This window comes from Plectropomus leopardus, chromosome 24 (genome assembly GCF_026936395.1).
Source record: "Plectropomus leopardus strain MGB_pleo_1.0 chromosome 24, ASM2693639v1, whole genome shotgun sequence".
NCBI classification, from domain to species: Eukaryota; Metazoa; Chordata; class Actinopteri; order Perciformes; family Serranidae; genus Plectropomus; species Plectropomus leopardus.
This window is the reverse complement of record NC_142199.1, coordinates 7253926-7270000: the sequence shown is the minus strand read 5'-3', so window position 1 is coordinate 7270000 and position 16075 is coordinate 7253926. Positions and strand designations below refer to the sequence as shown.

At 36.6% G+C, this 16075-nt stretch overlaps 1 protein-coding gene across 1 annotated transcript; it reads right to left on the bottom strand.

The window, feature by feature from the left end:
• Positions 1–730: 730 nt before the first annotated feature.
• On the bottom strand, positions 731–11631 carry arpc2 (actin related protein 2/3 complex, subunit 2). Its single transcript, XM_042513039.2, has 10 exons — positions 11411–11631; positions 9292–9326; positions 8632–8744; positions 6393–6438; positions 5972–6158; positions 5594–5687; positions 4540–4666; positions 4335–4435; positions 3179–3279; positions 731–1213 (listed from the first exon to the last, which is right to left on the bottom strand). The coding sequence occupies exons 1-10, from the start codon at positions 11482–11484 to the stop codon at positions 1192–1194; spliced, it is 900 nt and encodes a 299-aa protein (XP_042368973.1). The 5' UTR covers positions 11485–11631; the 3' UTR covers positions 731–1191.
• Between the last annotated feature and the right edge of the window lie 4444 nt (positions 11632–16075).

The following is a 16075-nucleotide window of genomic DNA, read 5'->3' as shown; positions in this document are numbered from 1 at the left end:
ATAAAGCCGCATCGCCCAGCCCGATCTCAAGGTGCAGTGACTCTCCATTTGGGATACTTTTGGACAAAATGATAATTTAGAAAAAAAAATATATCTCTAAATTTCTCACTTTGCCCTCTGAATTTTAATGAATTCTTTATTGTCAATAGTTTTACCCGCCTGGGTAGTTAAGATGGTTAACCACCTCATAGAGTTTGTCAGCTTATTGGTGTTTTATATGTTATACACAACAAAACATCTGTATACAACTTTTGTGACATGCAAAAAAAGACATTGACATTAGACAAAACTGATTAAGTACCATCAGTGCCTGAACATCCAGCTTCAGTTACTCCAAGTGTGGTTAGTAAAATGAATGCAAATTTTGCATGTATATTCACTGCAAAGAAATATACATTTTATCTCATGCACGCAAGTCAGTTTTCATTTGGGAACAAGTAAATTATTTTTAAAATTATTAAATTAATTAATTAAATTATTAAGACAATCTTTTTGTGGTAATAACATATTCATCTTATGCACAAAAGATAAATAAGTTGTGCGCACTAGATAATTAACTTGTCTCAGCAAGATAATAAAAAATGTCACCTTCCAGCACTTTGGGGGCTCAGTACTAAAGCGAAAGTAAATCACTTATGACAAAAATATTCTGTATGGTCTGATAAAATTCATGGAAACATAAGCAGCTATACAAGAGTCACAAAATCAGCACAAATACCTTCCAGAGAGGTGCTTTTTTTTGTAAGAGTGATTTATTTTATTTTTTCAAATGACAATGGTACAGACAACATGAAAGCACAGAGAGGGAGGAAGGGGGGATTGAAATTATCCAGTACATGGATATTGCATGGTGAGGGTTGAGGGGCAAGCAAGAGTACCAAATGGAGTAAAAGATATCGTATCAAAAATTTCAATTTTTTTCATATATATATTTATATAGGACTAATAATTCTCTTTAACTATGCAAAGCAAGGAATGCCCTTTTTTCCATTTATCTTGAACCTTGGCTTTCCCTACATAGAGCCAACATTATTATTCGTTAAAACAAAAAAAAAGACTGGACACGTATTTGGGGGCTGGGCGGGGCATTTAGAGGCATCCTGGAGTCCTGTCCGATGTGGCGTTGAGTCTCAGTGTAGCGCGTTTGGGCGTGTCCACTGGGGTTTGGATTTCTCTGGTGGGGGGTCTGCCTCAGCGGGCGAAGGTCCTTCCACTGAAAAATCATACAAAGATGCATTAGATGCCACACAAAGGATATTTCACCCAGCAGGTTATTGTCTACCCTGGTGCACAAACACTTTAACCCCTTCAGAAGGAACTACAGTGTGTTGCAGCATCAGACTTCATTGGAAGTTGCTTAACATTATAGAAAATAGGCTCAAATATTTAATTAATTATTTTTTGAAAGGATAGTTCAAATTTCAGTGTCAGTGAGAAGCAGACTGGAGTATCGCCATGGAAGCACAGACAAGAGCAGCAGCAATACGTATAAAGACACTTAAAAATATCAAACACAGCTGAAGTTTATGTTATATGTAGGATATTTTCACTGCTTTAGCTCACCATCAGCCTGCGATTTCTCACAGGGAGCTGAATCCAATATAAAGCTCTCTGCAAAGCAACCAAACTCCACTGACAAAAACTATTTTTACCTCACGGAAAAATAGAGCTGCTGGTCGTCCGCTGCCTCAATGAGTTCGTTGTTATTTTTTTACTTTAGTGTTGTTAAAGGTTAGTTCAAAGTCACCAAGTCACACAATAACAAACACTAACTGATTAAGCTGAGGCATCTCCAGTGTCCAGTTACTGTAAAAAATAGTGTTTTTGTCAATGGAGTCTGATGGTTTTGAAGACAGCTTCAGTTCACTGTTGGAAAGACTTAAATGCCCAAAAACATTAATCGAACATTAAAGTAAAAACAAAGGACTGAAACTGTAACAATTCATCTGTCCTTATTGAACTGGATATTGCAACATGTGGTACCAAAGTATTCATCAGTTCATGACAAAATAATTTCTCTTCTTCTGTTTTGGCACTCCTGTTATACAATGAGATCTTGTGTAATAAGTAATGTAGTGTGTGGAGATACTTGGTAGTTTGACTTGACAGTGACACTTATAATTGCAGGATATTTGTGGTATGATTTGATCTGCAGATACTTAAACAATATATGATTGACACTTCCGTTTCAGTTGTGTATTTCTTAGCTGGCGTCTTTTACTACTTTGCAGCCAAACCCAGAATTCATGTGAATGTTTCTCCTTTGAAAGCTCACAGAAATGCAAGCCATAATGGGGGTCCCCTGCTCATTCCAGTTACACGTTAACCACAGAACAAAGAGTATCTCTGCTCAGACAGTACATATTTTTCCATTGTATTCAGAGGCCGAAAAACAGTGTCTGAGCGAAGCAGACAGCTGTAAAAATTCCTAACTGACTCATTTTAAAAACTGCAAAAACAGCTAGAGCTCACACACCTCAAAAACACACAAAGATACAGACAGAAAACAAATGCAGAGGTGGATCTCGAAGCTGAATCATTCAGGATCCATCTCAAATGCATGAACATTACTGTGGAGAGAAGCTTAAAACTCTGTGAATAAGGATCTTTACATTTTAATTAAATATGTTTAATTAAGCTTGAACGAGAAACAGTTGAACAATATAGTAAAATCTGATAAACAGCTTTAAAAACCACCACAAAAACTTAATAATGTCATTGTGTCTCATGGTTAGAGGAGCAAACTGTCAAATTTAGCCAAAATTTCTTCTCTTAACTTTACGTTTATTATAATATATATTCAAATGCTCAAAATGTCCCCACAATATTTATAACACTTTTTTTTTAAACACTAAAAAAAGTATTATATGCCATAACAATGTCCTTAAAAGTTTTAATATAGTATCTTATTCAAAATTTTTAGTATAAAATGAAATAAAATGCCATAAAAATAAAAGATGTCATGCAACATCATAGTGTTTCCTAAAGTGGCATTTGTCAAACTTTAAGAACCTCTGATCTAAGATTTTTTGTTTTCATAATACTCTAAAATGCTCAGTTCAGCCTCTAATTTCCTAAAAACCCTGACCCCTCTGCAGGGTTTGACCAGAAATTAAAAATTGAAAAGCAGTGACGCTGAAACAAGAATTGGGTGACGACAGGAGTGAAGGTTACTTACGAGATGGTCTTCATCTCCTTCTTCTCGGCGTCAGGTCGAGCGCGGTTCAGCACCTTGAGGAAGTCTGACGTCTTGGCCCTCATGCGTGTGTGAATATAGGCCTGCAGAAGAGAAGATGTTTTGTATAAGGAGATTCTTATCACAAAAACAAGTGCCAACATTGATTTATCCAGAACAAAGATGCACTTGCAGACTTTTCTTTTTCTCATGAAAACATAAGATGTCAACATTTTGTGTGCATTTTAAACACAACATGCAGCAGGGACAAAGGCGAGTTTGACAATGGTGTTTCTCAAGCTTAACCATCCCACAGCTGTCCATTAATCCATCTCTTGTTTCACCCACGCAGACTCCACGCTGTCTGAGGCATCCAACATCCAATTCCATTATCTGCAGGCGCTTGTGATGTAACACAAAAGCCCTAACGCATACCTTTCAACTGTGTCATCCAAAAAATAGCTCTGATGAGGGTTTACAGTCAAGACGGGTCTAATTGAAGCATGCCTTATTTTGTGTGTATTGCATACACAAACACCACAAACTGAGAACCTGTAAGATCACTGAGGGAGGCCGAGCAAGTCGCTGTCAGCTAGGGGCTTCGTTTGATCTCACACACAGCAGGGATTACTACAGTAAAGAGGACTGAACGTACTATTACTGCGACTTGTTTGTAGCCTGTGATTAAAGCAGACTTTCAGCTTTCCTTTGGAGTATTTGACAGGTGCCTCCTTAAAGATTCAGCATGTTGATGTGACACACTGATTTGTCTAAAGCCTAGGATATGGTTGGACTGTGCAAGAAACGCGAGAGGGCTTTTAATTCACTCAGTCACAGACTTCCAGTATAGTGCTGTATTTCGTCCAATGATGGTTTATAAAATGTCTGATTTGCGCTGATTGATCAGCCAAATCAATTAATCCGTTGACTTCTAGACTATATTAACTGATCTAAAAGGTCTGTCTGAATATCAAATAATAAGGCGAACTGATTCTGTAACTTCAGAGCTTCATCGAGAGATTCCTGAAACATATTTATAGGTAACATTTTAAGATTTGTCTCCACCTTTATGCACTCTATTTCAAATTCCTGTGACCTTATAAATTACTTAATATTATATATGATATTCTGTTTTTTTGTGTGTTAGAGTTGAGCTGACCTTGGAGCACTTTATGTGGTAGTGCAGGTAGTCCCTGAAGGTGTGGATGAGGTTGATGGTGTTGTCTCTGGCATTGGCATTGGTGTGACGTGGGAACAAAACTGAAAAACACCAAAACAGTGTACACATATATCAGTATCAAATTGATAAATTGGTTAGATAATTACAGCGGTAAAGCTTCAGCCAATGCTTAATCGTTACTGACCAAAGGTGATGTATCCAATGTTGTCCCCAACAGCGGCATCCGTGTCCTTCAGCTCCAGTGGCGGCTCCCTGTGGCTGAACAGCACCTGTGGGGCTGTGTGGCTGGCTCTCCGACCCTCTTTGAACTCCTGCACACAAAAGATGTAAGTGCACAGTACACTTAATTTTATGGCATAGTAAAATACAACATACAAGTCCACTATAGCTATTTAAAGTCAAGATGCAATGAAAATGCATTTTTAACCCCTTTAGGTTACATCCTCAGCCATACTGTGTACCTATTTAACAATATATTCCAACAAAAAAAAAATCAATTAAATTGTATTCTTATATCAAAATCCAATCAATCAAGCAATAATTTCATGACATCCAGCCATAAATCGATCTGCAAATTTTAGCCAAACAGCAGTGTTTTGCTGGTTCTGGGGCTGTTGGCTGAACTACAGGCAGTATTTTTGCATTTTCGTTTTTCCTGCCACCCAAGATTATAGTGCTGGATCAAGATCAAACTCAGACCAGACTCCGATCAAACGATACAACTAGACAGCGCTGATCAAATATCAACCAAGATTTTCTTACTGCGTTGAATATTTTTAGACTCAAACATTTTTAGAAACATTTTTTAACTTACTGTTTAGCTGTAATACGAGATCATTTGTTGCCAGCCGGCAACAAATATGTCAGAAGGATGAGTTTGCATTACGTCACCTACCAGCAGGAGCATTTATTATTCTGTTATGGTGCAGTACATTTTGGTATTTGATTTTTGTTTGTTTGGTTTTTTGGTTTTAGGGTTTCTACTTCTTGAGAAAAAGTGAGTGCCACAGTCCTTTTTTTCAGTTTTCTCTGGTCATGTAGCACCAGTTTCTTAAGTATTTGCAAAGACAGACTACTTTTATGAAAGAACCACCTCTCCAGCAGTGAAATACTTTTAATTTAATAATTTAACTACCAGCCATTTTACCTCCTGCTTGTTTTCTATCTTGGTTCAGTCTGGTTTAGCCTCACTAAATTTCCACAGTTACAGGCTCTTATGTACATGTAGCCTCACACACCTGCATGAAGACTTTGCCGATGATGACGTCGTCGTCGTCTTTGAACACTGTGCTGAACACCACTGTCACTCTGTCTTTCTTAGCCTCCAGATACCTGAGAAGAAAGATCACGTCACAGATTAAACAGTTAAAAAACACTCCTTGTGGCGCCTAGAATACATTTTCCATACAGACGAGCCGCTGCAGAAACATTTGTAGTCAATCCACATATTCTTTTCAGCTGTGTAATATTTAAAGGTATCAGTCATGTAACCAAACTTTTTATTATATAAGCCAACTAGGAGAGTAAATTATTTTATAGCAACAACTCTTAAATTAGCATTTCTAAATGTTAAAACATCTGAAACTGATGGTTTTTTAAAACTTTCCCCGACGTACATGGACTCGTCATCTCTGTAGTGGACCACGGCCCTCTGCTCGCCCTCTTTGCCCTCCTCTTGGAACTTGAAGTACTTTTCAAACACAGAGGCGAAGCAATTCCTCTTGAGTATCCCCGCCTGGTGGACAATCTCATCTTTATTGGCTGGTAGCGCATCCAGGTCGTACAGAAGGGATACGTTGTAGCCTGGGGGGAAAGGTAGATGAAGATTATTTTAAATCTACAGCTAAAAATTGCTTAAAAGTCAGCTGTTACTTTTCTTTTCACAGCTTTACATTAAAAGAACGTCTGTTACCACAAGCTAATAAATGCTGGGAAAATGTGTTTCAGAAATGAGGAACAAGTGGCTGTGTGGTGCCGAGATCTAAAAACTGATCTGATGTTAACAGTCTAACAATCAGTAACGCTGTGAGAACTTACCCGCCTCCGGTGAAACCAGGTAATTCCCATAGACCCTCTTGAGCAGCTGTAATTAAAAATAGAGCATTTATTTGCATCTCGCTTCACTGAAAACAGAAGACAAAAGGCAAAAGAATATCAACTTTAGAGCAAAATTTTACATCCCAGTCAAGAAAGTGGAATTAATATAGCCAAAACTGGACTGTAAAGGCTTTATCAATTGACAATGACTTTCAATGATGTAGATTTATATATTAAAGTTCTTAATGTAGGCCCTGATGCTGCTCCTTTGATGCTACAATAGAGAACGGGTCCTGAGTCTTTTGATTAATTTTTCAAAAGCATCCTTTTGATTTTTAAAATTCCTAATACTTCAGTGATTTTCATAGCCTGTGGGAATCCCCCCCGAGACTAAACAGGTGGTTCTTAGAGCAGAGAAGAAACAAGCAGAAATGTCAACACCAATAAAAAAGAAAGAAAGAAAGAAATGGCTGTACAACAACTGGCTTGTATTATGACAGGAAGGAGGTATGCGATTCAGCAACATGGGGGCCTCCTCTCTAATAGATACCTGTCATCGTGGAAGGAAGTGAGGCAAACTTAGCAGTAATATGCAAATAAAACGTAGGTATGAAGATCATGCACCAAATGTCAACAAAAGAAAACTGCCGCCGAACTTGCACAAGTAAAGATACAAAGAAACTTGTTCTCAAAGCACCTGCAAACGGTGATATGCACTTTGGGTGCACTGCCAAACAAATAGCATCTCCGTGTGCAGGAGGAATGCATTGGTTGTGAAATTCTGGGCCAATACTGATGTTTAACAATTTGGCTGACAGCAACACCAGTTTTTGTTTTTGTTGTTTATTTTGTTTTTGTTGTTATTTATTCCTCCATTTGTGCCATGGAAACAAAGAAATCTTTATCATAAATATAAGAAAACTATTTTAAAATCATTCAGTCCTTTATTGCACTAGTTTTGAGTAAGGACAAATTCAGCCATACACATTTATATGATAACCTTTAATAGAACCATCTTTAACATGAAAAAAAAATTCAAAATCTTCAAATCTTTAACTCCACAATACATCAGATTTCCCTCTCGTGTGTCTATTTTATATTGTTGCAAAAAATAAACACCAAAACTTAATTTGACTCGGTAACATTTGAACACATCTTGATGTTATAATTTACCTTCCCCTAATGCTCATTTTTAATGAAGAGAGCTTGAACGCATCATCATGTAACTTGATGCAGTCTCCATTTTTGCAGCAATCAACAGCTGACGTTAACTAGCTCCTCTACTGTCAATTTCAGCACAGATTTGTTGCTCATAATGTTGCATTACTGAAGAAAAAATAGCGTGTGTAGCATAGCGTTGTGTAGCATCTTTTCCTCCTTTTTGTCCAAACATAGTTTCCGGGACGATCCCTGCTTTTAAAGTTGTGTAAAATGGTTGTGTTTATGGGTGCTTTGTATATTACAGCTACTTTTTTAAAAATTTGTGCAGGTTTAGAAGCTACAAAAGCCGCCCAATTCTTTTGTGTATTTGTCCGAAAGTGTAGCAAACTGTACTCTTCTTAATTTTAATCTGAGCAGCAGAGCCAAATAAAGCACATATGTCAAATGAAGAACAGATAAGAAAACAAGCCCTTTACAAATAACACTCCCTCCTCCTGACTGCTTTCCAAACAGACTTTTCACAGGCTGAATAACTGAGTGTGACACTGCTGAACCATTCACTTATCCCTCCGCTCTTCGGTTTTAGGGAACAAGGAGGGAAGGCACTGGACGGCAGCCAAGACATTCAAACACAGTGGTTGCTTCTCGCAGTCAGCACTTCCTCGCCTGGGGTGAGTCACTCAAACTCACTTCCTGTTTCTACTAGAAGCCTCAGCGACTGCTTTCTTCCTTACATGGAAACAGAGCTCTTGTGGTGGAGGTGTGTGTGTAAATAGCATGACCTCATTCTGCTTTTTTTTTAAAAAATACTTTATCATCTCAAATTGACACCAAAGCCAGACAGAAATCAAACTTATCAGCTTTCTTGTCTGAATTTATTAGTGACAATGCTTTTATTGTTGCAGCAATGCATGTTTGCAGGGTGGCTGTGGGTTCAAACAGCTCACCTGAAAGACAGTATCACTGAAAGCAACTGTTGACCTCTGCAGGACCAGTTTATGGATGTGAAAACGGGTATTCAGATTTGAAATCACCCAGAACAGAGTGTTGCTGAGGTGCTGTTTCTGTGCTGTCGTACCTCGTCAGCCCCATGCTCCTGCAGCTCCTTGTAGAACTTCAGGGAGATGCTGACCATCACTTTGGTCTTGTCCCCATTGGGGTTGGAGATGTGATACAAGACGCCATCGAAATCTGCAGCAGACATAAACAACATCAAAACCTGTTAACCATTTCCTTCTGGCAACTAGACACACTGACATATTTGGACAACTGTGCCATCTTAATTAGTAACCTCAATTCATGTCAGTACATCAGATTATTTCAGTCAGTTTCACATGATCGATGCAACACTTTATTTCATCTAACAGTGATTACTGGCAGAGCTGAGCATGTGCAACAGGTTTCATAATAGGAAGATGACTGGTGTGATGACAGCAGCAGCAAGCATTGCTAAAAATCGTTTTCACCTCCAGCAACAGCCTCTGGCCTCATATTATTCATACAGCTAAAAACAGAATTGATTACTGTAGACAGAAAATTTGCTGTGTCTCAGCTGTACAGTAGCAATGCAGAAGTTGCAGTAATGGTTTGGTTTTACTTAAAATAATGTCACTACACTGAAAAAAAACCCCACACATTCGAAACTGCAGCCAAGCTATTTATAACTTGGTTGGTTGGATCTAAACAAGCACATTTACAGATGACATGCAGCTTTTAATTAAACGACATGTAATCTCACCTGCAAACGTCACATCAACGGCCTCTGGCTTGGTTCTGCAACAAGAAAATAAGATTAGGACATGCATGACCGTGCAATCAGTTGTCAAGCCTCATATTATTTGATTTATATTAAGGCTGCAACTAACGATTATTTTCATTTTGACTGATCTTTCAAATATTTTCTCTATAAATCATTTTGTCGATAAAATGTCAGAAAATAGTGAAACATGCTCCCTGTAAATCTCAGCAGCACAAGGTGATGTCTTCAAATGTTCTGATTTTTCTAATAACAGTCCACAACTCCAAAGCTTTTCAGTATATGTTCATGTACAACAGTCAAAATCATCCAATTCTCGCATTTAAAAAAGCACGACACTAGCCAATGTTTGGCTTTTTTGCTTTCAAAATAACTTATCAAAATAGTGACCCATTATTTTTATGTCAATCAATTTGGGATGTAAATCACCAGAGACGCATTTATACAATATTATCACAATATAGTATTGTGATTTTAAAACATTTTGTGATATGCTGAGTATTGCAATAACATATTTTTGCAATATATTGTAGCTTTTTAATCTTTTTTTTTAATCTCCGACAAATAATTTCCCCAAAGGAGAACTTCATCAACATCAACAAGATTTGAAGGTTAGATTTCTCAGTTCAGTCATTGTTATTGTTATTGTATCGAGTGGACTGAAAAAGCAATTAATTTAATATTTAAGCAGCAAACGTTAAATTTGTAGCTCAGTCTGTGTTAAAGTTGTAATTTTAAAGAAAAAAACACACCCATAATTCATTTAAATGAATAATTGAAAATTACAATAATAAGTTTCAGCTTCTTATATGTAACAGTAAATTTAATATTGGGTTTTGTATTGTTGCTTAGACTAAACATGCAATTTTAAGGCGACACCTTGGGCTTTACAAAAGCATGACATTCTCTAAACTAAATTATTAGTCAATCAGTTCAGAAAAAAATCTGCAAATTAATTATGAAAATATTTGTTGCTTGCAGCCGTAGATGTAATGTGGAGACATAAAATAATGTGATGGGAGAGAGACAATAAATACTTTAGTGTTGGAACAGCAACTCTTAAAGGTCTTTATAGTCTGATTGTTTATATAACATTTTATGTGCAAAATCTTTGGAGCAGCACATCATAAACATTAATATTAGACTTTAATTAATCACCTTGACCATATTGTCTTTTCTTAAACCAGCTAAACAGTAATTTTGGGGTGCACAGTGAGCAGTAAATTGACATTTTTAAGCTGGATGCTGCAGCAGCTTGTCCAGACTGCATACTGTGCGTTACTCCCAGAAGCTGCCGCTGGGCTCAGACTTGACTCAGCTTGAATACAGGAATGCGGAAGTTGGAGAAAGAGGCGATGGTTAGCTGACAAATAGCAGCTGTGGTGCAGTGGAAAACAAATAAATGGCATTTATTGTGTGTAAATACAAACGTTGATATCATTTTTTGCAGCTTTGTGTTGTTCAAGTGTGGTTAATTGTTGATTACGTGGTGAAAAGGACACCGGAAATAAGTTGATTTTGCTCTTGATAGACCTGATGTGACAAAACTACTGGAAAATGTTTTTCACATACTGTAAATGCTGGTTTCAACACCTGATTAATGCAGGTTTATTTCATGCCATTTCATTTCATGTCATTCATAGACCTCCACAAACTGACTCAACCACAATATCAGCCATACTGCGATCGGCTAGCTGCTTTAAATGCTGTGCAAACTCGTAAAATGTCCTAAAATATCTAACCTAATATTTGCCACGTCGATTGTGGCAAAATAATCTAAAATGCTTTGTTATTTTATCCCCACAGACTGCGCCAGGGGGGATAAAAATCATTGGGGTTACAATTTCTGGCACAGCACCGACCGTGCAGACACACCCAGTCACGGCGGGGCAGCAGCATAATTCAGCCATTATTTCTTCATATGTTTATTTACAACAAACACGGCTGTAAGCGTGACTTGTGCCAAGCTGCGTGCGTTTATAATCGGCATGAGGAGTCCCTCTCTGCTTCGTTAAATGCAGCCATCGTCTCTGGCAGATCGCTAAAGGGGAAGCTAGCTGTCGTTAGCACAGTTAGCTCAGGTGTAACAATGATTTCTCACCCGTTGGATGCGCCGTCAAACTTCAACGACAGCGTCTCCTCTATGATGCGGTTATTGATTTCTAACAGGATCATCGCAGCGGACGCCGGTGTCGAGGAAAAAGGGGGGACGATCGGTGTTATTTGGTGGGATTAACCTCTTTGTGTCAAATTCTGCTAATTTTTTCCTCCCTTGACAGACCAGACCGCTTCCGTCGAGGCTCCTTCGCTTCCGCCTGCCACTTCCGCGTATTTTACGCTCAGGACCCCAGAAAAAAGAGGAGGCCAGCAATGTTGCCTGTAAGTTAATTCATATCTATATTTAATTTAATAAAAATCTGGTTTATTACCAGTTTTTTTTTCTTAGCCTACGAGAAGTCTGTTTTAGAGTATAGGTGCATACAACTAATATATTAGGGGAAACAGAACTCAATAAATAAAGCAAATATTTCAAAATAAAAAGACATAATCTTGAATAGAAGAACATATGGCAACAATAAACGTTCAGGTTTATTTTAATCAAGTGTCATAAAATAATCACAGTGTACAGGATGTCATAAAAACGAAACGTAATTCCATATGTCTTAAAAGGGTAAAATAAACATGTCACAGTAAAGTTTGTAATTAATGAAGTCATAGTGTAATATATATAAAATTAAAAAAATAAAAGTCATACAATTTTTTGCCATTTTGGGGTATTGGTGCTTAACAGAAACATGTTATGAGAAAAACAAATCAACAAGTGCAGCAAATATTGGAAAAAAATCAAGATACATGAATCTTGAATAGAAGAAAATTAGGCTACCATAAAAATAGGAAAATAGCCTAAAAATATGAACCATATATTTAAAAAAATGGAAGCCCTGTAACGTAGGTTTTCTCTTAGTCTACAAGAAATATGTACAATTTGTCTGAATAAAAATGAAAGAGCTGTGCAGTTTTTAGAAATGGTAATTATGTGCAGAGATATGCAAAATATTGTCTAAGAAACATGCAAACAAAGGACACTGGGAACATGTCTGACTCAATATTTAGAACGTACATGGAGAGACGTGAACAGTATGTAATTAAACTAGGTACACATTGTAATAGCTATCTAAAGTTCAGTACTTTTGTGCCATTTTTGTGTAGTTAACAATTGAAACTTTTTAAGACATAACTGGAAGGGAATTATTGTTTTTTTTCTACCATTGTTTCTTTTTTTGTAATTGAACCCCCTTTGACCACAGTTTATTAAGTTTTAATTGTGATTTATTAACAAATGCTCAGAGAAGTTGTTGCATGCTGTTTTAAAAGTTATCTGGCGAAGTGAGTCCTGAACTCTTGTTCCTGGACCTCAGCTGTTGAACTGATGGACATTGTATACAAGACCAAAGCTGCCATTCCTTGCACTTTTGTTTGAATAGTAGGGTATTTTATTTTTTTGGTTTATTATTTTTTTGGTTTATGACCCGTAAAAAAGTGGGCAGTTATTCCAAAAAAAAAAAAAAAATCATTTTCATTTGCTGGCATTGCATTTTTTTGCTGGCATGTGATAATATGTTTTTTTTTTTTTTATAATTTTGTATCACATGTGCAATGTCAGATTTATTTATTTTTTCAAAGTAGTTTAAACTACTCTTTCTTAGTTAACCAAACTAGATTTCCCACTCGGGTAGCTTTGCTGTAGCTCAGCTTCTTCTTGTATAAAGTAATTGGTAACTTGTAAAGCTATGCTTTCAAAATAGCTTCCCCAACACTGGTAATCTGTACAATTAGATGTTGTGAGACAGAAAGATAAATCTGCAGTTCTCACCTGTCAAACAAACACTGACAGACAGCAGAGTCATAAAGTTACCTTAAACACGATATATATGAGGAGTAGTAAAACTAAACCTAAGTGTCAGTGTCATTACTATGTTTGTCAAAATAATTGTCAGTAATGGCTGTTCATGCTGTCGCCACTAACACAATGCTGTGTGGTTTTACTGACATGTGTGACAGCTTGTCTGTCAGTTTTTTTAAGCTTTTTAGTCAAGTGTATAAGTAAAACAAGATTTTAAAGAACAGGAGGAACTCGTGTATTGTTAATGTCAGATATAAATAAAAAACCATTAATGTAGGAAGTTGCATACAGGAATGAAGGTTGTCTCATTTATGGCACATGCAGTTCACTAAATCAGCTGAATAAGTATTTGAAGGTTCAACAGCCTGTATGATTTTAGCGAATTTATCATTTTCAAAACACTTGAAATCATTATTTGTTTTTAATTGTTGAGAAGCTGAATGTGAGGCTTTAAAAAAAGCTGTTTCTGTATTTAACTGTTTACAGTCTAAACTTGTCACATGGTTTTATTTCAATAACTGTTTTAGGCTTAAATAGGTAAATATATCCATTATATCACAAAAAGATCAGAAAAAAACCTAAGAATTGAATCCATTTTTGTATTCATACAATTTTTTTTAATTCATAGACAGGATTCTTGCAGATCTTTAAAAACTTTTAAAAGGTGTTGAATTAAATAATCGTAATATAAGGCCTTTAGAAGCATATATAATATAAAGCATTTAGAAGTCTTAAAATTGCTAAGTAAAACTGTCTGCAATCCTAAGTAATTAATCACAGTGTTAGGGGTTGACTGATATTGGTTTTTCAGGGCCAATACTGACGCCGATTATTAGTAGTTAATGAGACCGATAAACAATATTCAGAATTAATATGCATTTACAATAAAAATGAAAATCTTTGTGTCAACATTAAGAATTTTGAATGTCACAAACTCCAACACAGAACTTTGTTTAAATGCCTTTAGAAAATGTTTAATTAACCGAAACGTTTGACATCATATACAGCAAGTTCCTGTCAGCAACTTTTTTTTTTATAAAGTTAGGTGATACAGATAATCAGCAAAATGTCAAATATTGGCTCCATAAAAGCGGTCAGGCTGATAACCTGTTGACTTTTGTTCTTTTTTTTTTTTTATTAAGTTCTTGTTTTTGCAAAATAGGTCTTAAATTTAATTTAAAATGGCATTTTAAAAAGTCTTAACTTATCTTAAGCTATAGGAACCCCTTTTAGAGGGGTCCGACCCCTCGGATGGGAACCACTGGACTCAACTATAACTGTATATAAAGTAACTACCTCCACCATGACCATCTGCAGTAATAAAATAATACTTGTATTTATGCTTTACTTCCCTGAGACACAGTGAAACATGCCGGCTGTTGTTAGTCAAACATTTCCAGAGAAGGTCACTTTATCTCGTTTTCTCAAGAAGATTCATCCCTGCGCCAAGTTTCACTTTGTTTATCTCAAAGTGCAAAGTTCGGCATGTTGCTAAGGGGAAACTCAGGTGCTTAGCAGCTGGCACAACAAACGTGCCACGTGTCAACTGTCACGGTTAAATTCAGTTTAGTTGGATGGTTTCTCAGGAAAGTTTCATATAGTGTTCCAAGTTCCAAGTTAGTGTATTTGAGGTACGGTTTTTACTCTTTAACTTCCATTTCAGGATATTTGTACACTGTGCAAAACTTGATGTAATGTTTAGAAATCTAAAAAAAATATGTGCATTATGCTACAATATTCAACTTAATATACACATAAGCAGAAATAAGAATGTGAAATATCATAAAAGATAGACGATAGTAGAGAATTGTGAAGTATATTGTCTAAAAATGAAGAAAATATTGCACAGTTATATTCCAAATAATTATAGAAAACAAAGAGCTCAGAGCACATCAGTGTGGTGACAGCAGAATAAAAGGCAAACCTTTGTCAAACAAAGAAACTCATAAAATGTGCTATCTTATGGGAGACCGCATGGACACTGCCACACAACCAACATCAACTAAATTCCAGGCATAACTGATGTTTCAAAGGGATTACAGTCTTATCATTCACAGGAATCATCCCCAGTTTCCAGTGTAACTTTAGACATAAACATGTTGATGAAACGATGAATTTGTATGCGATGTTTAGAGCACTGACAGGATTGACGGACGGAAAGTTACCGGCTGAAGAGTAAACATTTCCTCTTCACTGGAACAAGATGAAACATAAAACATCCTGATGTCAATCAGGTATTTTCAGATGAGGGTTGTGGTATCTGTCTCAGCGACCCAAGAAGAGCCATGCCTATGCCAGGTTAAAGCCTATTCAGATTTAAAAAATATATTTTTATGCCTCTTTGTCAAAAGCTATGGCCAGAGGCATTATGTTTCCAGGTTGTCTGTCAGTCCGTGTGTCCCGTTCTCCTGAACATGATATCTGAAGAACACATTTAGGGAATTTCTTTAAATGAGGCACAAATATGCACTTGGACACGATGATCGATGAACTGATAAGAATTTGGTGGTCAAAGGTCACTGTGGGCTCAAAACACGTTTTGAGCCATAAGTCAAGAATTCATATCATAATTATGACAACAATGTCAAACAAATGTCTGAGAGGATATAATGATGAAGTGATGATGCATGTTTTGGGTTTTTTTGGGGAGGGGGCATGGTCATGGCTTGACTGACATATTGCTAAATTTATCTTCAAATACAATTGAACCTAACTAATAAATATTAAGTCAAACAATAGTTGAAACTGTGGAGCAAGACATACAAAAATGACAAGGCAGAGGGCAATACAATAAAAGATTAACATTATGTTGTTCCTTTACCCTCCTGTCCCTTTCTTAGTATTTCTCAGTCCTTAATAATT